The sequence below is a fragment of the Bombyx mori genome, chromosome 19 (genome assembly GCF_030269925.1).
Source record: "Bombyx mori chromosome 19, ASM3026992v2".
Lineage (NCBI taxonomy): Eukaryota > Metazoa > Arthropoda > Insecta > Lepidoptera > Bombycidae > Bombyx > Bombyx mori.
The window spans coordinates 4,905,048-4,932,024 of NC_085125.1; the positions used below are offsets into that span (position 1 = coordinate 4,905,048).

Genomic DNA, 26,977 nt, shown 5'->3' on the forward strand with positions numbered 1-26,977 from the left:
TGCACGTCGAACTCTTTGCCGAGTTTTATATGTAGATACGAGTCATGACGGAAACTACCGCGTAGATCATGTAGGTCATGATTTTATGTACCTTGAGTACCTGATACCTGAACATTGGCCGTCTAAGCAAGATAGCAGGTAGGCATCCGTTCTTAGTACATACTAACACTACGCAATCGGCCACTTTTCGTTCGTCAGAAAATACGTGACGTCTGGGGGCCCTAGAATCTAGGACTATGAGAAGATCCGGCGAGAAACTCAGTGGGCTGTGTCTGTGGGTTAATTTAATTTAATCTTATCTTCAAAATATGCTTATTTTTTCCATTATGGGTAAACCAGCTTTCTGGCCTGCCTACTTAAGCTGAAATTAATTTATTAGTGGAGACTATAGATGTCACGACTTGCAGGACGCTAGACGAGCATAGTTCGCTTATTCGATTAGCTGGTAAAAATTGATTTGCAATTGGAATTGTAATTGAAGAAGTAAAAAACACTGACTAAAAATTGCTTGTTTCAAAAAAACAAAAAACCTAAAGTAGAATTTAGCACAAGAAACGTCAATTAAAATCATATTTACCTTATAGTCTCAATTCGAAAGTTTGCTATTTTAATTCTGTTTCATTTTTCTTATAATATTATAATTATAACCATCGTTGCCTAAAAGGCTTATTACATTTGGCTGAATTTAGTCGACTGAATTCAGAAGCAAATTTAGAAGCTTCTGATTACACTGTTCTAAATTCAGTTACTGAATCAATTGTCAGTTTAAGCGCGACGAAGTAAGATGTGTCGTGTGCGTAGGAGAATGGCCCCAGTATTGTCTAGACAACAACAAAATTTTTGTTTTTTGTTTCAGTTTCTCAAAGTAAAAAAAATAAAAACAAGAATATCGGTGAAGAAATATTTATTGCTGTACGGAATGTTAGCAAATATGAACAATATGAGTGACTTAGAACCAGCAGACTTCAAAAATTATCTATAAATGGATTCGATCTCGTTTGACATAATATTAAACCTTGTGACACCACTTATTCAAAAGCAGGATACTATCCTACGATAATCTATTATATAACTATTAAATAACTATTACATATCTAATCCTACGATAGTATAAGTCCAAAAGAAAGATTGGTTGTAACATTAATATTTCTTGCAACAGGAAATTCGTATCAAAATTTAAAATTTAGTTCTTTAATATCCCAACCCCTGATGACAAAAGCTATCCCTGAAACATGTCCGGCTATTTATAAATGTCTAGCACATTAATTATAGGCGACTGAAATTAATACTTTTTATTCGGAAGCAAAAAACAAACTAAAACGTCCTTACGCACGGAGAGTAATGGGACGATTGAATGAAACCATTCAGTAACTAAATGCGATTACACCTTCCTAAATGCGTTTCTAATTAGGCTTCTAAATGATTCAGTCGGTCAGAAACCATCCTTGCGACTAAATTCAGTCGTCTGAATTCAGCCAAGTGTAAGCCTATAAAGGATAAGAAAGATGGTGCATTCGTATCGAGCAATGTACCTGTACCAGTGTATAATCCCGGAGGCTGATACCATTTTTTAAATTCAAGATGTACTTATCATATGTTCACGAATTACTGTGGAAGTTAGGGATGAAATAATAGCGTTTTGTAAAAAAACCACATCTGCAAAAAAATTTGCATATTTACTGATGGCAGGGAGCTTTGTGAGCCCACACCTATAGATACCACCACACTTATTACCGTGAAGGAGTAATGTGTTTCGATTTGAGGCGTGGAGCAGCGGTTGTTCATTTGATGTGAGAAGTGGTACGTCTCATTTTTTGCAGGGCGATTAGTAATCCTTATGGATGTTTCTAAATACAAAAGTTTTTGAATATTTCACGTACTAAATTTCATCCAGGAGCTTTTACATTTTGATAGGACATGATTTCGATCTTTTACAATAGTCTTACAATGTGTTCCTTGTGTGAACTAGAATTTCCTTGCCTGTCGAATAGATGAACCAAAACTAAATTGACAACTGTCAAACAACTCACTGACAGCGTCCAAAGAGTAAAGAAATTGACAGAAATTTAGGTAGATTATTAATTTTTAATTATTTAGAACAGGCGGAAAGCAATAACAGACGTAAATTGATAAAATTTTAAAAAAATTACAAAACGTAGTTGATATTGAATGTAGATATTCTCCTTCTAATATAAAATTAATATATTGTTTTTGTTCAAAGTGATTTGATGTACTCCTTGAATAGTGTGATAAGTCAAGTGTTTACAGTGTAAATCTTAAAGTAATGAAAAAATGAATAATAGTTCGGATTACATATACTGGTCCGAGCCGCATTGCTCGAAGGATGCTCTTACCGATACATATGGGTGGTTCATGCAAATTATTTTGGCAGTTTTAGCATTTACCTGTTTAATAGGTAGGTTTTAGAACATCATTCACCTTTAATATTTCAAGGTTCCAAACAAACTTTCTAACAAATTATTGTCAACATTAGACATACAAAATTTCGAATACTTTGATCTGTATGAAAAACTAGCTAGCATTAATATACTTAAATATTTAGAATAACAATATTAAAATGAAACACTTATTATTTTTTCAGGTAAGAGATTTTGTGAACCACGTTTCGCCAGAAGGCCATGGCTGATATGGTTTTACGACACATCAAAGCAAGGCTTAGGAGCTCTTATAATTCATGCAGCAAATGTTTGGCTCTCACCACATCTTACCGGAAACCCATGCACATGGTATATGTTCATTTCTATTCTGATTGTATTATTGGTTATAATATATGCATTAGCTTTAAACATAATTGAATGAAAAAAAAAAAGATTTTAAGTACAATTACATTTAATATGTTCTATTAAACTGTAAACACTTGTTATAAGTTTATTAATTGAATTCTATGCAATCTATCTACATATATAAAAATGAATTGCTGTGTTAGTCTCGCTAAAACTCGAGTACAACTGGGCCAATTTGGCTAATTTTGGTTTTGAATTATTTGTGGAAGTCCAGAGAAGGCTTAAAAGGTAGATAAATATGAAAATGCCCAGAATTAAATAAAAATAACAATTTTGTTTTACCTTTGATGTGTCCCCCGTCGGACGGATTCATTTTGTTTGTTCTAAATTTATTTTATATAAAAGTTTAGGTCTTTTATTTATCGATTGAGGTACTACGAAGTCTGCCGGGTCAGCTAGTTTTTAATAAACAAACCTTTTATTTTCAGGTACATTGTAAACTTTATGTTGGATTCAACTTTAGGTTTATTGATAATATGGGCGGGAATCAGATTAGCTCAGCACTGTGCAAGAGTTTATGACATACCATTGATAAATTTTGGTGAATATGGTAAGATGCCTAATTTATATTAACTGAAGTTTTATAAAAAATAAGTTTCATTTGGTCACTACAATGATATTATTTGCATTTCAATCTCAATCCATCTTTATAAGATCTAACTCCGGTGTGTGTAGTTTTTACAAAAAAATATGTATGTTTCATTTGGGAATATGGTATATCTGTTACTTTTATGATATATCAACTGAGATGTATCTGTAATCCCTTTTTTGAAGGTCAACATTTATAATGTTAAATTTACCATCTAAATATTTTCCCTTAGATTAGATAGTTAACATTCAAGACTTTAATGGACTATCTAGCCAGAATGTGGTAGCCTACGAATAATATAACTATTATTATTCATAGGTGGTAGCAATAACACTGTCTATTACTTATTGGATAATTTTAGTGCCATTATTTTTTTAAACAGCTATCTGAGCTCACAGATATAAAATTCAAAATATAGCTGTCCCCCTTAAAAAATCAGTAAGGTGGTTTAGCCTATAGGTGCATAGACTAAAGTATATTTTAACAGGCCATTCCCTGTTAATCGAAGTAGCTAAATTATGCTTAGGTTGCATCTATGGGGCAAGGTATTGAAACAATAAACAGATAGATGAATAAAGAAGTAAAATATCTTCAGAGGTCAGTGTCAAATGTATATGATTAAATAAATATAACTTTTATTTCCATTGTAAATATGTTTACACAGTAATTCCTGCAAACTGCATACAAAACAGTCGCGCTCCTATATAAACCATCTGTGTAAACTGTATCATTGAATAAGTATTGCAATTATAAAGATCATTGCTTGTCCTGTTTTACATTTAGCAGTACTTCATATAGTGTACAAGTAATGGATATGTTTATATCAATTGCCTCTGAACCACAAGTCTTTATATGGCTTCCTTTAACTCGAAGGCTTATGGATGTATTTCAATGTTGATTGAGGATGTTATTCTCATTTCTATAAGTGGATTACTAGTGTAAACTGTATGATTATTATTTTACGAAATACACTTGCAGCTTTCCATGATGTAAGTGATTAAAAAAAATTATTTTGGGTTTGTCAAGTTTTTCCTTAATTCCATTGAGTATGGAACTTATATTAGTAATTTAATGTGATTACTAATGCATTTCCTCTATCATTTATCCTATATTGTTGGTGTCTAATAAATGAGATATTGACAAATAAACACAAACCCCGAAAGACAGAATATTAAAAAAAAGGTATGAAATGCTAATTCTGTGTTAGATGATTTAGGATTACCAACTAACCTATATGTAATATATACATATTGTTTGTAATCAGACAATACTGAGACCCCAATTTTTAGAGCAATCGGTAATTTTGAGGTATCCATATTCCATAGCCTAAAAGAGGCAAAATGTGTTTCTGTTCAAGCTTGATAATTTGGAATGTATTTTTTTTAATATTTTTAACCTATGTAATAATGTTCAGTACATCATGACTATATCAGCTTACATGGTTTTGGGCCAACGTCGTACCTATATCTGCTATGACGCAATCGGGCATATCTATTTGAAGGTCCATCTATATCTATACTAATATATAAATCTACAGTGGTTTTTACGGATGTTCCGTTATAACTACTGAACCATGCATCCGATTGACTGGAAACTTGGTATCCATGTAGAAAATACATGTACTTAATGGGTAGGCTAATATTTATATGCGTGTTGGACTCCCTAATAATAATGACAATAAATAATAATGTTAATTTGAAATGGCCAGCGAAGCGGGCGAGTACGGCTAGTAATTTATATAGGTATTACAATTCGTATCCACAGTTTATTTGTTTGAATCGAGATGGTCAGAGCTGTACAAATATTTGGCATTGGAAACAGAGAGAAGCCTATCTCCAGGAGAGGAGAGGCCTATCTCCAGCAGTGGACTGCTATAGGCTGATGATGATGATGATAATTGGGACACGCTCGAATAACCCAATATTTACAGGTAAACCTCCAATGTGCTCCGCGTGGATATGCCAGTGTATATTATACGCGGCTCTAGCAACATTTGCCAAGTCTGTCCTGGCGCTGGTGTTGCGCCTCCCGCCTGTGGTAGCGGTGCTGTCCACGTTGAGACTGTCTCCGGTGTCCGATCCGCGCCTGGAGCTAGCTGTCGTTATGCTTATAATACCATTCTTTGTTAATGTGAGTATAATCGTGTTGTTTATCATTAACGTATATATTGACAAGTGAATCATGATCATCGATTCATTAGTGTCGAGTTCATAACGTCCGTTCCACATCTTAGCTTCAGACATGATAAAGTTCTACGCAATTAAAACTACTTTTACATTGTTTCCGTTTTTTTATATATTATTTCCAATGTTTTGAATACTTTACATATTTTTGACCGTGATCACGTGACGAAACCGTAAAAGAAGTTTTAAATTAAATTCTGATTTGTGAATTTAATTTTAATTTGTTGAATTGTTTAGCATTTTGATCGGTTAGGAGGTAAATAAGGGAAATAGCGAACACATTGTCGTTTTCATTAAAATTAGTCATAAGTATCACAAGAGCTTAAGGTTTGTGCTAGACAGCGGCTTGACTGTGCCCCTGACATTGCTGATGTCTATGAGCGACGGTAACCACTTATCATCAATTGGGCCGTATGCTCGTCTGCCTAGAAAGGCAATAAATAAAATATAAACTCTGCGTAATTTCATATTCGATGAAGCATTATTTCGTGCTTGTGTGACGAACATACGTTCATAATATGTATTATAATTAACTATACTCGTAGATTTATTCTTCATTGTACACACATTGAGTTAAATTAGTTATTATGTAAATTGTACAAATCTTATCGCCAACAACGATATCTTCCGGCTAAACAATGTTGAAAAAAATATAATACTGTCAATTGTGTATTCAATGATAGTGACCGCAGTATAAAATCTTTTTTTTTTTATTGCTTAGATGGTAGACGAGCTCACAGCCCACCTGGTGTTAAGTGGTTACTGGAGCCCATAGACATCTACAACGTAAATGCGCCACCCACCTTGAGATATAAGTTCTTAGGTCTCAGTATAGTTACAACGGCTGCCCCACCCTTGAAACCGAAACGCATTACTGCTTCACGGCAGAAATAGGCAGGGTGGTGGTACCTACCCTCGCGGACTCACAAGAGGTCCTACCACCAGTAAACTTACACTTAGATGTAATAATGAAAACAAGGAATCATAGCCAATGTAAGATGTGCTCACATTTCCAGTGTATATTCCAACTGTACCTACGGATTGTGTTAAAAATCAAATAGTCTTTACATATTAAAGTCTAAGATTGCTGTTACGTAATTATTATATTAATCTTACAAAGCGGGCAAATGATTAAATTATTATCTTTCGAGTTGTTTCCTATGGAAATGGGTTTCTCTTGATCTCGGTGAATCTAGAATAACCTCTCGAGGTTTCTAGAAGAGGTAGGAAAAAAAAAGATTCACTAGTATAATAATTAATAAATAAATAAAAACGGGGGATAAATCCCACACGCCCGCAAACATAAGGTATATACTCTGTACTATGGAAGTTGGAGTTTTTTTTTGTCTTAGTTACCAGGTCATATTATCTTAAAAAAAAGATTTTTTTTATTGCTTCAATGAGTTAAGGAACTCACGGCCCACTTAGTGTTAAGTAGTTAACGGAGCCATAGGCATCAATCAACAAGGTAAATGCTACCAGCCAGATTGAGACATTAGTTCTGATTCCCAGTTTTACGGTACAACGGCTACCCATCATAATATAAATCCAAAACGCATTACTGCTTAACGGTAGAGTGGTGATACCCACATTTTTTTTTTTATTGCTTAGATATGTGGACGAGCTCACAGCCCACCTGGTGTTAAGTGGTTACTGGAGCCCATAGACATCTACAACGTAAATGCGCCACACACCTTGAGATATAGTTCTAAGGTCTCAGTATAGTCACAACGGCTGCCCCACCCTTCAAACCGAAACGCATTACTGCTTCACGGCAGAAATAGGCGGGGCGGTGGTACCTACCCGTGCGGACTCACAAGAGGTCCTACCACCAGTAATTACGCAAATTATAATTTTGCGGGTTTGATTTTTATTGCACGATGTTATTCCTTCATCGTGGAAGTCAATCGTGAACATTTGTTGAGTACGTATTTCATTAGAAAAATTGGTACCCGCCAGCGAGATTCGAACACCAGTGCATCGCTCGATACGAATGCACCGGACGTCTTATCCTTTAGGCCACGACGACTTACTATTACATTACCACCACCACCACTACATTAAATAAAATATCCTTAAATACGTTTAAATATGTGCTTAAATATTACTATATTCGTCGAATCAAACCTAAGTTTATATTAAATGATAAAACTAAATAATTATCAAATCAACCGAGATCGCGCAGTCGTGGCCAACATTACGAGTAGATTATAGGAATAGGTTAAACCAAATGACCTCAGTGTCGGACATATGAAATGCCTTTAAAGAAGATATTATTGTTGTTGTAGACTTATGGACCATAGACATTGTGATGTGAACACTACCTCGCTAACTTTGAAAATGATATACATAAGTCTATATAATTTTGGATAAAAGATTCTACTACAGTGGACGTATGATTAATTCTCGATACAACTAGAACTTGCATTGAAATCCATTCACGAGTGCTTCACGCCACTAGTAAAATGGTCCCAAAATTATTTGACATTTTTTTAATTTTAATTCTCATGATCTCGTTCGTTTTATTTTGTAATAATTTATCTATGTTACAGATACTAATATTCTGGGTGACAGATAACTTCCTAATGTATCATCCCAGAGGAGTCAGTACTAAAATTAAAACTAAGGTAAGAATGATTCGTTTTTCGATTTGTTGGGTTAATGTGTTTTTTAGTAGTACGTCATTAACTGATACCGAGGTCGTTAATCTTAGTCGTCAACATTAGTTAATGTTAGTAAAGTTGTAATTTAATAATTGTTATACATGATAATATAATTGGCCTTAAAATATGGGCACTATCAGTACTTATTTTACGGAATTATCGCCCTGCTTTCAAAAACTGTGCCGAACATCACAAAATTATTTGGTAAGCTTACGACCCACGTGTAGACGGTTACCGAAGCCCATAGAAATGTTATCTTCAAACGTGAGTCCATATTTGTAACTGCATTGAAATAACGGTTGTCCTAATCCTGAATGAATAATTATGTTGATTTACGTCCTAGCTGTATTTACGGACAAGATTTTCAGAAAAGGGACGTTAGTAAAATATTATATGAAAACTTTTCGATCAAAACTTATTATTGGGAAACGATCACAAAGTGATTTTAAAACGGAAATGGATATGAACAGTTGTATCGACCCATTTGGGCTCACAGTGCCACCGGCAAACAAAATAACATATATTATGTAAAAAATAATCGACTCAGGGCTAGTAAAACTCCCGCTTTGAGACATCTGGGTGTATACAAGGCTTTTCGTGTATAAAATTACGCAACTAGCCGGGACGAAAATGCACACAAGAAAAAAATACACGTAGATAATATTACAAGATTTGGCTGTGCGAACTATGTTCCCTTTGCTTGTTCAGTTGCAGAAATAAAAGAAATATATTTTTTTTTATTTACGTTAAATCCGTTTTAATAACAGGTGAGATACCAATCGATAAAGAAAGAGAAGTCTGGTTCGGAAGAGGACGAGCACTCGGCCGACGAGCGGCTGCTCGGCGCTAGCGTATGACAAAACAGGAAGCCCACAACGCAACGGGCTGTGGTATCGTAATCTCTTAGTAATAGTAACGTTTAGAATACCGACCGACTGCTAGTTCCGTAAGTTCAGAATTGTTTTCATTAATAAAGGTATAAAGAGATTGTTTCGATCGCGGAAACGGGATAAGCCATTAGACTAAAGAAACTTAAAAGAGAACCAATAGAACAACAGACATTTTATGGACCGATTTTTTTTAGTTGCTATAAAGTTGCATTTAAAAAAAAAGCAAAGAACATCGTTTGACAAACAGCCTAGAAAATTAAACATAACTGTTTTTGTTTTACCTCTTTATAAATAAATTTAAATATGATATTCCAGAGGTCGGACTTCCGAGAAAAATCTATAGACATAACGACTTTTTAATTCACTAAAATTTTTAACAAACAAGACAACAGTCATTTATGAAATCTAAACCGATGGTAATAAACGCCCATAATTAAAAACGAACCAAGAAATTCTATTGTTGTTATTATTCAATGCCGTAATTTGATTAATAAAAGCAACTGTTTATCGGACAACAATCATTGGAAAATAATTAAAAACAAAATTATAGAAAAAATAATGCACGTATTTTCTTGATATATCTGGTTTATTCTCGAAACTAAATAATACCGGGATAATAATTGGAATTTTATAATGCTACCTAAGGCTTCAATTCACTTCCATACAAAATTCCAAAGATTCGCATTCGTAAATATAATGAGACTAATAAATGCTTAGCTCCCTATAACACTGTGAGTTCAGTCATTTTAACAGATTCACGTCCAATTTTTTTCGAAGAGTAAAATATTTTTATACGTCTCATTTATGAAATGAATTGTTGTATAATGTTCCTATAGTAAAATTTATGTTAGTTCTTAATAATACTGCTGAGATCGTGTAGGATCACGTGCTACGTCTTGCTCGCGCTTTCTGCACTAGCGGGCCGAGTGAAAAGGACGCATAACTTATAAGTACACAATTATTATTATGCTTGTTATAACATCTATAGTGCCATGTATTTGGAATTGTTTTGAAAAGACACATCGAACCGAGACTGAAATTCTGTTGGAATATCTCGCTAATTCGATTATTTTTTTGTTTTTATTTTATGAAGTCGATATCATTATTTTAGTCGTCCTTGACCACGAAAACTGGGAAATATTCGTAGTATAAGAAATAATAAAATGAAAATAATAAACGCGGTAATTAATTTGTAAAAGTTGTTTTATAATGTCTACGACTCGCGCAAACCGAATAACAATACTACATTGTTAATTTTATTTTGAAATCAGCCATATTGCGTCATGACGTGGCTGTCTGTCGTTGCTTGGGGCCCTAAAACCGAATAAATTTTAATGTGCTGGCAATTCTAATGTTTGCTAATGTCAAAATAATACTACAAAAAAAAAACGTTCAGAAAAAATGAAAATAAATCCTGGCGTGTCGACATTGATTCAATGATTTCTTTCGTGCTGTGGCTGCTAGTAACACCAACGGGACAACGACGTGCACATTGTGTGTTGCGAAAGACAAACATCTTTATGTTAAGGATTGCGACTGATTCCGAACCCCGTAGTACAATAATCAAGTTAACTGACCTTTAGATCAAAGAAGAGAGAGAAAAACAAAATTACGTGTTCTAGCGAGTCGTTTACATTATATAAGGCAGTTCACGGTTCACGGCGATCACAGTAGAAGATCGTATTTAAAAAAAACGCCTTCCAGTCATAAAAGACAAAAAATGATTTATTTTTATTAGACATCACACAATAATAGCTCTGAATGAAAATGTTCCCTAATGATTTTGATATTGTAATCTATGTTAAGACGGATTATTTAAATTTTTTGTACAACATCACAAATAAAAATATTAAATTAGACATTTGTACTTAACCTCACATATTGTTGACACGATTTTATTTTAGAGCCTAAAAAATATGAATAGTCTGTGGTAAGAATCCAAGTATCTGAGGACTTTTTGGCGGGAACGCGAGGAGTGACATTGTGTGATTTATTTTATTTTGCCTATTTAGTGTTTCTTCAGGTTTAAATGTGTAATAACGGTGGTTTAATATCTGTGTAAGTGCACAGATGTGGGAAAATGAAATAAAGCCGCTGGACGTAACTTCTCGGGATCCTCCAAAAAGTCTTCTAAAAAAATCTCAGTCAATGACCACATTTTACTGAGATTATATTTCATCCCATATCATCTCATTTCATTTAAATTCATCTCAGTTGATTAATGTCTCAAATTAATCATCTTCATTTCATTTCACTCCATATTATCATTTTTCATAAAAATAAGAATATAAATTAAAATAAGACATGACTTAAAGGTCTTAGTTACCAGATCATAAAATCCCGTGAAAAAAAGAAGTATCTAAGAAAAAATGCACGCGCCTGCATCTGAAAATAACCTAAACGTGTTTGTATTTCGATCTGATTTTACCCTCCATTGCTACAGGAACGAATGATATTAAATTAATTGCCATTTTAATAAAATGTGAATAAGGTGTTAATGAAAAAATATTTGAGAATTTAAATTTAGTAGAAATTTTGGTTTTTGCAATAATAATGTCGTTTAAGAACACCTGGCGATTAGTTCTGAAAAAATCCATCGTGCGTTCTTGAATTAGCATTATGATATTTCACGTGGCTAAGGAATTATTAGTAAGCTTAGTTACATATATTTTTAATTTTTCGCCCCATAGTCGTAATTCACCAAATCAATTTGACCCTTTCATGCCTGGTGATACGTTAAAAAGTGCAGCTCTAAATGAATAAAATCTAAAAATGAATTCGAATATTTTTGTAGCTTTATCTTTTATTAACACCTTATAAATAAATGATGTAAATATTGGTTAAGGAAAATGTTTTGTAAAAATAATAATACATGTATATATTGGATTACTTATGATATATTTTATGCATATTTTAATTGTTTGTGCAAATATAATACGATATGTTTTTGTTGAGTTTTATTTTGTGTATACTGCGATGCAACATAGTGTTGTATTTATTGTACTTGCAGACTTATGTACTATTACTTATGATTTGCAGTCCAATGAAGCCCACCTGTCCTGGTGTAACTGGAAAGGTCTCTGGGCCACCTCCCACCACCACCACCAATCCCTCATTCACGAAAAAAAGCCAAATGAAAACGATTAATAATAAATAAAAATATAATAGTTTAAATAAAAATAATTTAAAATGAAACTATTGATATTGTTAACCTGGTAGTCCTGGTCAGGATATTTGGTCAATGTAGAAAAATTCTTGTTTTTCATCTATCCGATATACGTTTGTTAATTTGGTTGGGTAAATTGTTTTAAAATAATGGCTTACATAGGTAGACACAAATAAAACTAACAAAAAAGATGTTAAAATGGATATTTTTATTTCATTTGTTTGTATCAAAATCCGATAGGTGGCGCACGAGTAGTCATAATAACTTCGTACCTACAGTTATTGATAGTCACTAAACACTAAAAATTAAAACAGCGATTCCAAATGATTCAAAAAGCTTACGTTCTATAGTTTTTTGTGTGTGTGTGTGTATCATGTGTGTTTGTGCTCATCACCGCATTTACTTTAATGAAAAAATATTTAAGTTGTCAACAAATAGAATGGTCTCGAACAGGGAGAGATGACGGGACATCGTGAGTCTAAATGACGATCACGACCACTTTGTCACGAGTGACACGATTGAGAAGAAGAAGGTCAACAAATAATATAATCTTAAACAATACGATATTGTGATAACTTAACTAACTAACCCATTCACAGGGGGCTTTATGTTCAAACAGAACACCATATTCATGTCTGTCTTGAGCGCACCGCAACGAAGAAACGGACGAGGCGCATTAGACCTCGTAACATACTTGTGGTGATAATAAAAACTATTACAGATGTAAAGGAACGTTAAAAAAGTATGGCCCGATTCGCGTGACAAACGTTAACTTCTTTGTCAAGATTTATCGATGGCAGTTGCTATGACAATAACAATAGTTCACTAAAACAAAACTAACATGCGCGTCGTTTTAGTATCCATAAAATAAATAATATTATTTATGAATTGTTTTTTGGTATTTATTTAATTGTGCGTAATAAAGAAATATATTCGTTGTGCAATTAGTTCAAAATGGAAGAAAGGGATTTAAGGAAGTTACTTCAGACTAAGAACGGGTGTAGAGTTCCGGTGATGCCGCCGGTACCGGATATTCACATGATGGACAAACTGCCTTTCACACCTTTGCCGCCATACAATAGAATCAAGGTAGGTACATATAGTTTACTTATTAATTATTTGCTGGGAATGTATCCATATACTTTGTTTTTATGGCCTTTGTAGGTAGACGAGCATGGTCTACCCCATGGTGGGTGGTTACTGTTGCTCAAGGATTCAGGAGTACCAAGGGCATAGCCAAACCACAGGCTACCTATATATAAATATATATATATACCTACTATATCATCCATTACGAAAACTTACTGAATAGGTTTTCTTTCTTGAAACAGGATAAGCAGGCTAAGTTTCGGAAGATTTTAGAAGAGAAAGCTACTAAAAGGAAAGTGGAAATAGCACGACCCCTTCTCGAACTGTACGAACGTGATCGCCTTGTCGAGTCTCAATCGAAACACATCGGTGTCCTGCGAGAATGCGCCGAGAAAATTAAAGCACCCCCAATGCTAAAATCTTGGGAGCGAAAAATTCGTAATCTGATTCCGGCGAACCTTCGACAGTCCTTTCCGACGCTCGTGGAAGAGCTCATGAATGAGAGCAAAGACGAGTGGGATCGTAACCTCCACGATCTGGCTGTGAAAACGGTAATTCGAGACGTGCCAGGGGTGCCACGTAAAAGATATGAAGAACCACATTTCAAATTTAAAGGAGTCACATCGAATTATGGAAAACTGCTGAAGTACAGAAGGAAATTACAAGACGGCTCCCTCTTGTTGCATCCCTTTATAAGATTGATTCTTGAATCATCCGAGAAAACGTTCCCGTTACACATTATCGACTTGGCGAAGTACAGAGCCAAAGGGCCCATGAGCTTGGATGAATTTCGACTGAAAGTTTTAGACGAAATAAAACGGGCCGATTACTTGGTCTCGAGCACTTGGTACGGTATACTTGTCCAGTGGCTGAAGAATCCAAGGTGTCTCAAAGGCATGAAGCCGCGGAAAGTGAACGATTTTGTTAAATGCGCCACTAAAATGATTTCCATGCAGATACAGGAGCTAATGCGTCAATCAATAAACGCTATAATAGATTTTTTAAAGGATCCCGAAGCTATACCTGTATTGAATGTATGTTTAGATTTCGACGGAGAATTTATTTATGACCCGACCCTTGAGACTATTTATGAAGTTTTCCACAATATAGCAGATGCCATTTCTCATATATCACAAAGACTCATGCCTATTGAACAATATCTAAAAATACCTTACAATTATGACGCTTTGCCTGTCGTGTACAATGAGTGGTTACATAAAGACGGCCACGAAAGACTACAGCAACAATTAAATATAGTATTTAAACCTTTAAACCAATACGTAGAAAAATTACGACAGGAATATAATATGTTGTACGGAACACCAGCTAAAGAGGCTCTAGAGAAATTTATCAATGAGACTGAGGCATTTGAAGAGTTGCGAAATAAAATCAAATACTACCAAGACATAGATTCAAATATTACAGCCGTTCTGGAAAATGAATATTTTAATTGTGCTGTTGTGTGTCAACTAAGGATGGTTGACGGCTTGAAGTCCAGAGCCCTCGAATTTGTTAATGACATCATCGCCGGTATCGTCAAAGGACACATGGCGGAAAATGAAAGCATTTGTTCAGAGTTCGAAATTATAGCAGCTAAAGCCCTTAAAGAACCTGAAAACGCTACTGAATTAATAGAGCAAGGCGTTTATATATTACACGCAAAAACAGTTTTAGTTGAGGCATTAAAGGAAAGAATACTAGTTCAAATTAACATCATATCAAATCTATTAGAGATGACTTCACTTTCTTCGGACCATGTAAAATCAAACACACGAACTGTAAATTGGCTCAAAGATATTAAACCAATCTTCGAAAAAAATGCTGCGGCCTATGAAACCTTCAAAGCTGACATGGAGGAAAGTCTATTGGGCAAGATTGCCTATTTGAACAAAGAAGTCACGGACATGACGCCCTATCTCGAGTTACTTGATAACATGGATGATGTGAACCACACGCTTGAATATTTGGAATATTTAAGAAAACTCGTTCATCGCTTGCACGATTGCGATAAACTTGTGACATGGATAAATAATGAAGAAACCACTTTTAAATTTCCAGTAACAAATTACCCCGAGCTGGAGGAGCTGAAAGAGTTCATAATACCTTTTTATAGCCTTGTTTATTTGGTACATAGATGGAAACGCAGTTATTACACTTGGATGGATGGGCCTTTTGAGTATCTTGATCACAATCAGATTGAACAAGATCATGACTTTTACTATAAAGAGTTTCTGAAAATATCAAAAAACTACAGAAACAAGATAAAGCAGCAAATAGCTGAGGGCGTCGAGAAGAGGTTCCAGGGACTCGTTGATGATCCAGATGTTAATAATCTACCTGCACCAATGAAGTTATGTGCTCAAGCTGTCGCAGAGATAAAGGATTGGAGACCCAATGTCCAAATGGCACATATCATGTGTAATCCTGCTCTGGTGCAAAGACACTGGGACGAAATGTCCACTATCGCTGGTTTTGATCTAACACCCACAGCTGGTACATCACTCAGAAAGATTATAAATTTCAACTTATGGGGGGATTTAGATCAATATGAAATCATAAGTGTTGCTGCGACGAAAGAATTAGCACTCATAACAAACTTGAACAAAATGATGGCAGAATGGACTGATATTTGCTTCAAAACTAGTCCATACAAAGACAGTGGCATATTTATTTTGTCTGGACTTGATGATATACAAAGTGTCTTAGATGATCACATTGTGAAAACCGTTGGAATGCGAGGATCAGCATTTGTAAAACCATTCGAAGCTCAAGTAAGAACATGGTACGAAAAAATAGTTCGTGTTAACGCAACTATTGATGAATGGGGAAAAGTTCAGAGCCAGTGGCTCTATTTACTACCTATATTTTCCTCCAAAGACATAGTTGCCCAAATGCCCGAAGAAGGTGTAATGTTCGTTGAAGTTAATAATATATATCGTCGATATATGGGATCAGTAGATAAAGATCCACATGTACTTGAAATTGCTGGAGGTACTGGTATTTTGGAAGCGTTCCGAGCTGCGACTGCGTTCTTAGAAAAAATCAACGATGGTGTCAATAACTATTTAGAGAAAAAGCGGTTATATTTTCCGAGATTCTTTTTCTTATCAAATGACGAAATGTTAGAAATTTTGTCTGAAACTAAAAATCCACTCAAAGTTCAACCACATCTGAAAAAATGTTTTGAAGGTATAAATAGATTGGTCTTCGACGGAGAATTCAATATAAGTGCAATGATATCTATGGAAGGTGAACAAGTTGAATTTCTGGATATGATCAGCGTTGCTGCTGCTAGAGGCTCAGTAGAAAAGTGGCTTGTTCAAGTTGAGGAACAAATGCTTAAAGCTGTAAAAAGTGAAACAGAAATTTCCTATTATGACTATCCAAACATGGGTCGAGTAGAATGGGTTTTATCTTGGGAAGGAATGGTTGTGTTAGCCATATCTCAAATTTATTGGGCAGTTGATGTCCACGAAAGTTTAAATACTCACAAATTAAGTGAGTTACAAGCATTCCACTCTGAATTGACTAAGCAATTGAATGAAACAGTTGCTGTTATTCGTAGAACAGATCTAACGAAATTAAGCAGCATTACAGTTAAAGCTTTAATCGTAATCGATGTCCACGCCAAAGATGTAATATCGGATCTCATAAAAAAAAAAGTTACCGAGGTAACCGACTTCCAGTGGCTTGCTCAGCTACGTTATTATTGGGAGGAAGAACGGGTTTTCGTAAAGATAATTAATGCGGTCGTAGACTATGCTTATGAATATTTAGGTAACTCTGATCGACTGGTCATAACTCCGTTGACAGACAGATGCTATCGAACGCTGATTGGCGCTTACTATCTCCATTTAAATGGAGCTCCCGAAGGTCCAGCGGGTACCGGTAAAACGGAAACAACTAAAGACTTGGCCAAAGCTTTGGCAGTACAATGCGTTGTTTTTAATTGTTCTGACGGCTTAGACTACAAAGCAATGGGAAAGTTCTTTAAAGGATTAGCTTCCTGTGGAGCTTGGGTGTGTTTTGATGAATTCAATCGTATCGAAGTTGAAGTATTGTCTGTTATAGCTCAACAGATTTTGTGCATTGTTCAGGCTGTTAGACAACATTTAGAGACATTTGATTTCGAAGGTACTACCCTCAAACTTAATCCAGCATGCTACGTTTGTATAACAATGAATCCTGGCTATGCCGGTCGGTCAGAGCTGCCTGACAATCTAAAAGTGTTGTTCCGCACCGTAGCCATGATGGTTCCAGATTACGCAATGATAGGTGAAATATCACTTTATTCTTTTGGTTTTATCGATGCTAGAAGTTTGTCAATTAAAATAGTAACAACTTACCGTTTGTGTTCAGAACAGCTATCATCTCAAAACCATTACGATTACGGTATGCGTGCAGTGAAAACAGTATTGTCGGCGGCTGGTAATTTAAAACGAAGCTTTCCGAACGAAAGTGAGAGTGTCCTACTATTGAGGTCGATAACAGATGTGAATTTGCCTAAATTTTTATCATTTGATGTCCCTTTATTTGAAGGTATAATATCAGACTTGTTCCCCGGTATTTCTTTACCTAAGCCTGACTATGAAAACTTTTTAAATGCATGTCATGACGTTTGTGAAAACAATAACCTACAACCAATGGAATGTTTTTTGATAAAGGTAATTCAAACATATGAAATGATGATTGTAAGACATGGTTTCATGTTAGTGGGTAATCCATTCTCGGGTAAGTCTATGACATTAAAAGTACTCTCGGAGGCGTTGTCGTTAATACATGAACGAAATCAGCCCGATGGCTGTGAATGCACGTATAAAGTTTTAAATCCTAAGGCTGTAACGATGGGCCAACTGTATGGTGCATTTGATCCAATATCGTACGAATGGACGGACGGAATAGTGGCGACTATGTTTCGAGAGTTTGCATCTGAAGACACTCCGGTGCGGAAATGGATAGTATTCGATGGGCCAGTTGATGCTGTGTGGATCGAAAATATGAATACAGTTTTAGATGACAACAAGAAGTTGTGTTTGACGTCGGGTGAAGTAATGGCAATGTCGAACGTTATGTCTATGATTTTTGAAGTTATGGATCTTTCGCAAGCGTCCCCTGCTACCGTATCTAGATGCGGTATGATATACATGGAATCGACATCGCTTGGTTTCATGCCATTTTATAAGTCATGGCTAAACACTTTGAATCCTATATGGTTAGAAGAAAACGAAGAATACATCTATGATATGTGCGATTGGCTGTTTGATCCGCTAGTGTATTACGTCAGGAAGTTTTGCGGGCAGCTCGTTACGGCAGGCGAAGTAAATTTAGTTATAAGCACATTGAGATTAGTAGAGATGTTAATGGATAACGCCATCGAAGGCGAGGAAGACACAAAATATACTAGAACATGGTTTCTAGCATCTCTAATGACTGCCATTGTTTGGGGCCTAGGAGGGATACTGAATACAGACTCACGTGAAAAGTTTGACGACTTAGTGAAAGAATATTTTAAAGGAGAAAAAGGGATTCCATCAAAAATTGAAAGAATAGACGTTTCAATTCCTGCAGAAGGAATGTTAATCGATCATTTTTACATGTATAAGGGAAAAGGCTGTTGGAAAACATGGCCGGATGCTGTTAAGGCTGTACAAGTAAAGGAGCAGATCAATCTTCTTCAAACTGTAATACCAACACTAGAAACTGAAAAATTCATGTATTTACTGAACTTACATTCAAAGTACTTAAAGCCGCTGTTACTAATAGGACCGACTGGAACTGGCAAAAGCTTTTATGTACAAAACTTTTTAATGAACAACTTGGATATGGAAAAGTATACACCTGGCTTTATAACTTTCACAACAACTACTTCTGCAAATCAAACACAAGACTTGGTTATTTCAAAGTTGGTGAAAAGGAGAAAAAATAATTATGGCCCTACTAGAGGGAAACACGCTATAATATTTATAGATGATATGAACATGCCCGCCAAAGAGGTTTATGGTGCACAACCCGCTATTGAATTACTGCGATTATATTTTGATCAAAAACATTGGTATGATCTTAAAACAACCGACAAGCTATTCATATACGACACCATATTTTATGGAGCTATAGGTCCAGTGGGAGGAAGTCGCCAATTGATATACCCTAGGATGTTAAGACATTTTAATATTTATTCAATAAACGAGTTCTCAAAGGAAAGTATGACTAAAATATTCATGTCCTTGTTACAACTGGGTTGGAGAAGGAATGGGTTCGGTCAAGATACTCAACCTTTTATAGTAAATATTATAGCTGCCACTACGGATATATATGATCAAGCAAGAGAAAATTTGCGACCTACACCAGCTAAATCACATTACATTTTCAATCTTAGAGATTTCTCTAGGGTAATACAAGGTTGCGCCTTGCTAAGAAAAGAATCTGCCGATAATAAGAAGACGTTTATTAAAATCTGGATTCATGAAATAATGCGCGTGTTTTATGACCGATTAGTTGATGATCAAGATCGCGCCTGGTTCTTCGGAGTACTAAAAAAATCTACGAGAGATTTTATGAAAGATACATTTGAATCCGCTTTGGAAACTTATCAAGATGAAAAAGGTGAAGTAAATCAGGAAAATATAAAAAAAATGATGTTTGGATGCTATTTAGATACTGACAGCGCAGAAGGAGAAAGACGATATGAAGAAATTCCGTCTAAAGAAGTGTTTCTAAATATAGCGGTTTCTATGCTTTCTGAGTACAACTCTATGCACAAAGCTAAAATGACTATAGTATTATTTGATTATGCTTTGGAACATTTATCGAAAATATGTCGCATATTGTCAATGCCATCGGGAAATGCTTTATTAGTCGGCGTTGGTGGATCTGGCAGACAGTCTTTAACACGTTTAGCTAGTACCATCTTAGGACAACAAGTTTTTCAACCAGAAATTACTAAATCTTACAGCGTAAAAGATTGGCATGATGATATAAAGCTAGTGCTCCGAGAATCGGGTGGCCTCAACAAAGATACGACTTTTTTATTTACTGAAAGTCAAATAAAAGAAGAATCCTATATTCAGAATTTAGACAGCCTGTTGAACTCAGGAGAAGTGCCGAATTTGTACGGTTTGGATGAAAAACAAGAAATACTCGAATTGGTGCGCTTAGCCGCTCAAGGAGGTAACAGAAATTTGGATATAAGTCCATTACAAATATTAGCATTTTTTGTTGGTCGATGCAAAGCGAAACTTCACATAGTTTTATGTTTTAGCCCTATAGGCAGCTCATTTAGAACAAGACTACGATTATATCCATCACTAGTCAATTGTTGCACTATTGATTGGTATGATAGCTGGCCAGAAGATGCACTAGAAATGGTAGCGCATCATTATATGGTTAAAGTAAATGTGCCGGATCCTGTCAAATCTTCTGCTGTTATTGCCTGCAAACAGTTTCATGTTGATGCTCGCATTGTATCAATCGATTTTTTTAATCATTTTGGACGTGAAACTTATATTACATCTGCTTCATACCTTGATTTAATTAAATCTTTTACTACCTTAACGAATAGGAAACAACGTGAACTAAGAGCTGCCAAACTCAGATATACAAATGGTCTCGATAAATTGGGCCAAGCTGCCGATGCAGTAGCAATAATGCAACGGGATTTGAATGCTTTAAAACCTCAACTAATAGTAATGGCGGAAAAATCTGCAAAAATGATGCAAGAAATTGAAGTTGAAACAGCTATTGCAGATAAAGCCGCTGCACAAGTTAGAGAAGACCAAAAAGTCGCAAATGTTCAAGCCGCAGCTGCCCAAGAACTGAAAAAAGATTGTGAAGCTGACTTAGCTCTTGCTTTGCCAATATTAGAAGACGCAATTGCAGCCTTGAATACTTTGAAACCAGCCGATATAACAATTGTGAAATCTATGAAAAATCCACCATATACCGTTAAATTAGTAATGGCTGCGGTGTGCGTTATTAAAGGCATTCCCCCTGATAAAATTCCTGATCCTGATAACCCTGGCAAGAAAATGTTTGACTTTTGGGGACCAAGCAAGCGAATTTTAGGAGACATGGGCTTTTTAGATTCTTTAAAAAACTTTGATAAAGATAATATTCCGGTAGCCACAATGCAAAAAATCAGAAAGGAGTATCTTTCAAACAAAGATTTCAAACCTCACATAGTAGCAAAAGCTTCTGCCGCCGCCGAGGGTTTGTGTAAATGGATCATTGCTATGGATATGTATGATGCTGTAGCTAAAGTGGTAGCACCAAAAAAAGCAAAATTAGAAGCTGCTGAAAAAGAGTTTGCACAAACTATGGCTATTTTAGAAGAAAAAAAAGCTATGGTAGCACGATTAGAAGCTAAGTTGGCTGAACTGAATGAAGCTTTAGAAGAAGCTAACATTAAAAAGAAAGCTTTAGAGGATGAAGTGCAGTTGTGTATTGATAAATTATTTAGAGCTGAAAAATTGATAGGCGGATTAGGAGGTGAAAAAGTGCGATGGACTGTAGCAGCTGAAAACTTGCAAACCCTGTATGATAATCTTGCTGGAGATATTCTTGTTTCCTGTGGTATAATCGCCTATTTAGCTCCGTACACTTTGCCTATTAGAATAGAAATTATAGATAAGTGGCGTGACCTTGTAATCAAGCTTAATATGCCGCACTCTGAGCAATTTGTTTTTAAGGATGTTTTGGGCACTGATATTAAAATCCAAAACTGGTGCATCGCTGGATTACCAAGAGATTTATTTTCAATTGATAACGCCATCATTCAAGATAACTCGATGCGATGGTCTTTACTGATCGATCCTCAGGGTCAGGCAAATAAATGGATTAAAACAATGGAGAAAACGAATGATCTTCAGGTACTCAAATTCACCGATGGTAATTATATGAAAGTTATAGAAACTTGCTTGGAGTACGGGAAACCAGCATTAATTGACTGTGTGCTAGAAGACGTGGAAGCTCCATTGGATCCAGTGTTACTAAAACTCACTTACCTTCAAGGCGGAAAAGAATTTATTGCTCTTGGTGATAATGTCATAGAGTATCACCCAAATTTTAGATTATATATGACAACGAAACTGAGAAATCCACATTATTTACCAGAGATATTTAATAAGGTCACCCTAATAAATTTCGCATTAACAAAAGATGGTTTAGAAGATCAATTGTTAGGAATAGTTGTTGCAAAAGAGAGACCGGATTTACAAGAAAAAAGAGAAAAATTAATTGTACAGGGAGCAGCCAATAGAGCTGCACTCAAACAAGTCGAAGATGATATATTACGAACACTTCAAGAGACGAAAGGTGATATTTTGGAAGATGAGTCCGCAATTGAAGTACTGGATTCATCTAAAAATCTAGCCATTGATATAATGAAAAAACAAGAAGCTAGTTTAGAAACAGAAACAATAATTGAAAAATTCAGATTGGGTTACAGGCCCATTGCCTCGCATTCAGCAGTTTTATACTATTGTGTGACCGAACTTCCAAACGTGGACCCCATGTACCAATATTCGTTGACATGGTTTATTAATCTTTATATTATATCTATTGAAAACGCAAATAAATCAAAAGATCTAGAAAAGCGATTAAAATTTCTTAAGGATACTTTTACTTATAATTTGTATAGTAATGTATGCCGTTCTCTTTTCGACAAAGACAAGTTAATGTTCTCTTTTATAATGTGCTCAAAGATGATGCTTTCAACTGAGAAGATGAATGTTGACGAATACAAGTTCTTGATAACAGGTGGTATAGCTGTAGAAAATCATTTAAAAAAACCTGTGGAATGGCTACCGGACAAAGCTTGGGATGAAATTTGTCGGCTGAATGACTTAAAAGCATTTAGAGCTTTCAGAGACGACTTTGTTAAAACTATAATCAAATGGCAAGAAGTGTATGACGACATTGAGCCACAGAATAAAACATTGCCTGGAGGCTGGGATGAAAGATTAACCCAATTTCAAAAACTTCTGGTAGTCAGAGTACTGCGACCAGATAAATTAACTATAGCCGTTTCTCAATTCCTCGAAAAAGAAATGGGTCGAAAGTACACTACACCACCTCCTTTTGACATCAGCAAATCTTTCGGAGATTCAAACTGCCTTGCCCCACTTATATTCATACTCTCCCCTGGCTCTGACCCAATGGGTGCACTGATCAAATACTGCGAAAGAATGGGCTTTTCTCACAGATTCAATTCTATTTCACTGGGGCAAGGTCAAGGACCTATTGCAAGGGCCATGATAGAAAAAGCTCAAAGTGAAGGTGGTTGGGTTTGCCTGCAGAATTGTCATTTGGCAGTTTCTTGGCTTCCAGTGCTCGAGAAAATTGTCGAGGGTTTTGATTTAACGAACACCGATCTGAGTTTCAGGTTATGGTTGACTAGCTATCCTTCCGACAAGTTCCCTCAGTCTGTCTTACAAGTAGGCGTCAAAATGACAAACGAACCTCCTACTGGACTTCAACACAACTTGAATCGTTCATATATTTCAGAACCATTAAAAGAACCCGAGTTTTATGAAGGATGTCCTGGAAAAGACAAAACATTTAGCAAACTCTTGTATGGAATAAGTTTTTTTCATGCAGTTGTACAAGAACGTAAGAAGTTCGGTCCACTTGGTTGGAACATTCAGTATGGATTCAACGATTCTGATTTTCAGATATCAGTAATGCAACTGCAAATGTTTTTAAATCAATATGAAGAAATACAGTACGTGGCAATCAAATACCTCACAGGAGAATGTAACTACGGCGGACGCGTGACTGATGATTGGGATCGACGTCTAATCGTAACAATACTAGATAATTATGTGAATTCTGGCGTAGTCAACGATCCTAATTACTTGTTCTGTGAACTCGGTCAACAGTATGGCTTACCTCGTCGATGTGAATATCAGGATTATTTGAAGCACATAGAAAGTGTTCCAATTAACCCACCCCCAGAAGTGTTTGGATTACACATGAACGCGGGAATAACGCGCGACTATAGTATTTCAATGGAACTTACATCTTCTTTAGTCCTGGTTGAAGGAACAGGTAGTGGTGGAGAAGGGGGTAATACTGAAACCATTTTGGTTCTTATGGCATCGGAAATCTTGTCGAAGTTACCTCCCAAATTTGATGTTGAAATAGCACAAAAAAAATATCCTGTTGATTACAATGAATCCATGAATACCGTACTCATACAAGAGATGGAAAGATTCAATAAATTACTAAATGAAATCAAATCTTCATTACAAGACTTACAAAAGGCTGTAAAAGGTTTAATTGTGATGTCCCCAGCATTGGATTTACAATCTAACGCAATGTTGTTAGGTAAAATCCCAGAAAATTGGAGAAAATTCTCATATCCCAGCCTAAAACCTTTGCCAAGTTATGTGGCAGACTTTATAGAACGATTATCTATGTTAGAAGATTGGTATCAAAATGGGAAACCACCGACATTCTGGTTACCTGGCTTCTTTTTCACGCAAGCCTTCCTAACAGGGTCCGTTCAGAATTATGCCCGGGCAAAGACGATACCAATTGATTTGCTAGTATTCGATTTTGAAATTCGCAACGTCGACTATGAAACTACACCTCCAAAATGGGGTGTTTTTGTTCAGGGTCTTTTCATGGATGGCGGTAGGTGGAATCGTGAGACACACGCGATAGCCGAACAACTACCAAAAGTATTGAACGATAATATGCCCGTAATATGGCTCTACCCGAAATTGAAAAATGAATTCAATGAAGGCACAAGGTACAAGTGTCCTTTGTATAAGACTCTGGAAAGGAAAGGAGTTTTGGCCACAACTGGACATTCTTCTAATTTCGTGTTAGCCTTTTATTTGCCCTCCGACAAACCATCTGCCCATTGGATTAAACGTAGTGTAGCTTTGCTTCTTCAGTTAGATAACTAACTTTTATTAATAAAAATAGTGACAATTTAATTATCGAGAGGAAAGTTGTTTAATGTATTCGTTACGTTTGATATGTAGCGCATAGTTTAATGAAACGAAGTATGGGACAAAGGCTGTGGAATGGTAATAATGAAGTCGTTTTAACTTTAGCTACGGAGTTTACGCTGTCACAGGAACACATGGGGCTGTTAGCTAATTTTGTTTTATATTAACAGTACAAGAAATGTGTATAATTCACTTAAAAATGTAATTAATTTTGTTCACTTTAGACAGCTTATATCAGTTTAATCTTTGTGTTATTAATTTAATTCGTTTTAGTAACTCGATTTATTTTAGACTCCATGTTTTTATCATGATCGTCGTTGAACTTGTGAAGTCCGATTTGACGTATAATTACCTTTTTTTTTTTTTTTTTTTTTCGGGTAGAGGGCCGAACCTCCTACGAGGTCCCCGCGCAAAAGGGGCGCGCGGGGTATGTGAGACTCAACGATCTGCATGGTGTTGTGAGCATGTGGGGGACGTATAATTACCTGATTTTATGTTTTTTAAATTACAACTCTTTTAATTACAATCGCCATTTTTAAACAGATCAGGATATGGCACACCCAGCTTAGGACCTAAATTTTAAAAAAATTTGGCTGTTCTGTGCCGTAAATAGCGATTAATCTGATATTACTATTTTTTTAAACTTTCCCATACTATTATTAAATGAGGTGAGAAAATAATACATTTCATTATTTGGCATCAACAAATATTTTTTGCTTAAAAAATCCATAGAATATTTTTAATAATAAGTTTTTATCTGTGGAATAAAATAAAACAATTACTTATTTGCATTTGCATATCATCGTAGGAATATACCGGCAAAAATTCAGATTTTAAACAAAATGAAATGTTTGACCTGGGGGCAGGTAATCAGGCAGGTCAAAGTATCGTATCCATCATGAAATAATTAGGTACTTATGTTAAATACACCTATTTGTAGAATGTCGCGCGTTGCACATACGTGGCGTGCCCGTAGAAAATACAAAAATTCAATTCGTCCAGGAATGTCACGTGAACCTATTTCTACAAGTTTAGTTATGATGTAGTTTATCAAAATGAGTTTTAGTAATTAAATAATGTATAATAAATATAAATGCATCCGAATCACGTCATTTGCTTTATTTATAATAACTTTAATTTTCGACTTCTTTATATTGTTATCTGAGTATACATAATTAATAAACTTACAATACAAGAAACTTTTCCCTTAGTTTTGCTTTCTGAAGTTTAAACTCTGAATAAGTAGGGCACTTTCCTACAGCCACAAAACAGCAGCCTACACAAACTCTTTCAACTATTATCTTTTTTTTCTACTTAAGCTGATAGCCTTGAGAGGCCATTTCAGCGTAACCTTAATAAGTAGGTGAGCTCGCGGGGCTCAAACTTGACGACTTTGCTAACATTAACCCCAGCAAGAACAGTGCATCGCAGGATCTACCACAAGTATCGGAAACGCGACCCACTGAGAAGATCCACGAGAAACTCAGTGGGCTGTGTCTGTGGGCTGACTTACTCGCCGAGCCCTTCATTTCAAGCGACGGGTTCTTCGAGAACGATGACCGGGAGATTTAAAGACATACATACATATACTTATATGTTCGTTGAAATTACGCACACCTTCCGTTCAGTGAAGAATTGA

General features: G+C 35.6%; 2 protein-coding genes and 1 long non-coding RNA gene across 3 annotated transcripts; all 3 read left to right on the forward strand.

Annotated features, from left to right (window-relative positions):
- Positions 1-23: 23 nt before the first annotated feature.
- On the forward strand, positions 24-1,182 carry LOC134200662 (uncharacterized). The gene is made up of 2 exons (XR_009975669.1): positions 24-138; positions 857-1,182. It is a non-coding gene; the product is annotated as an uncharacterized LOC134200662 (long non-coding RNA).
- An 837-nt stretch (positions 1,183-2,019) lies between these two features.
- On the forward strand, positions 2,020-12,075 carry LOC101737416 (store-operated calcium entry regulator STIMATE). Its single transcript, XM_004933380.4, has 6 exons — positions 2,020-2,416; positions 2,603-2,747; positions 3,233-3,354; positions 5,324-5,523; positions 8,129-8,203; positions 9,007-12,075. The coding sequence occupies exons 1-6, from the start codon at positions 2,293-2,295 to the stop codon at positions 9,094-9,096; spliced, it is 756 nt and encodes a 251-aa protein (XP_004933437.1). The 5' UTR covers positions 2,020-2,292; the 3' UTR covers positions 9,097-12,075.
- A 418-nt stretch (positions 12,076-12,493) lies between these two features.
- LOC101745889 (dynein axonemal heavy chain 12) lies at positions 12,494-26,541 on the forward strand. Its single transcript, XM_038017713.2, has 2 exons — positions 12,494-13,384; positions 13,627-26,541. Exons 1-2 carry the CDS (start codon positions 13,250-13,252, stop codon positions 25,291-25,293), a joined length of 11,802 nt encoding a protein of 3,933 aa, XP_037873641.1. The 5' UTR covers positions 12,494-13,249; the 3' UTR covers positions 25,294-26,541.
- The last annotated feature ends 436 nt before the right edge of the window (positions 26,542-26,977 follow it).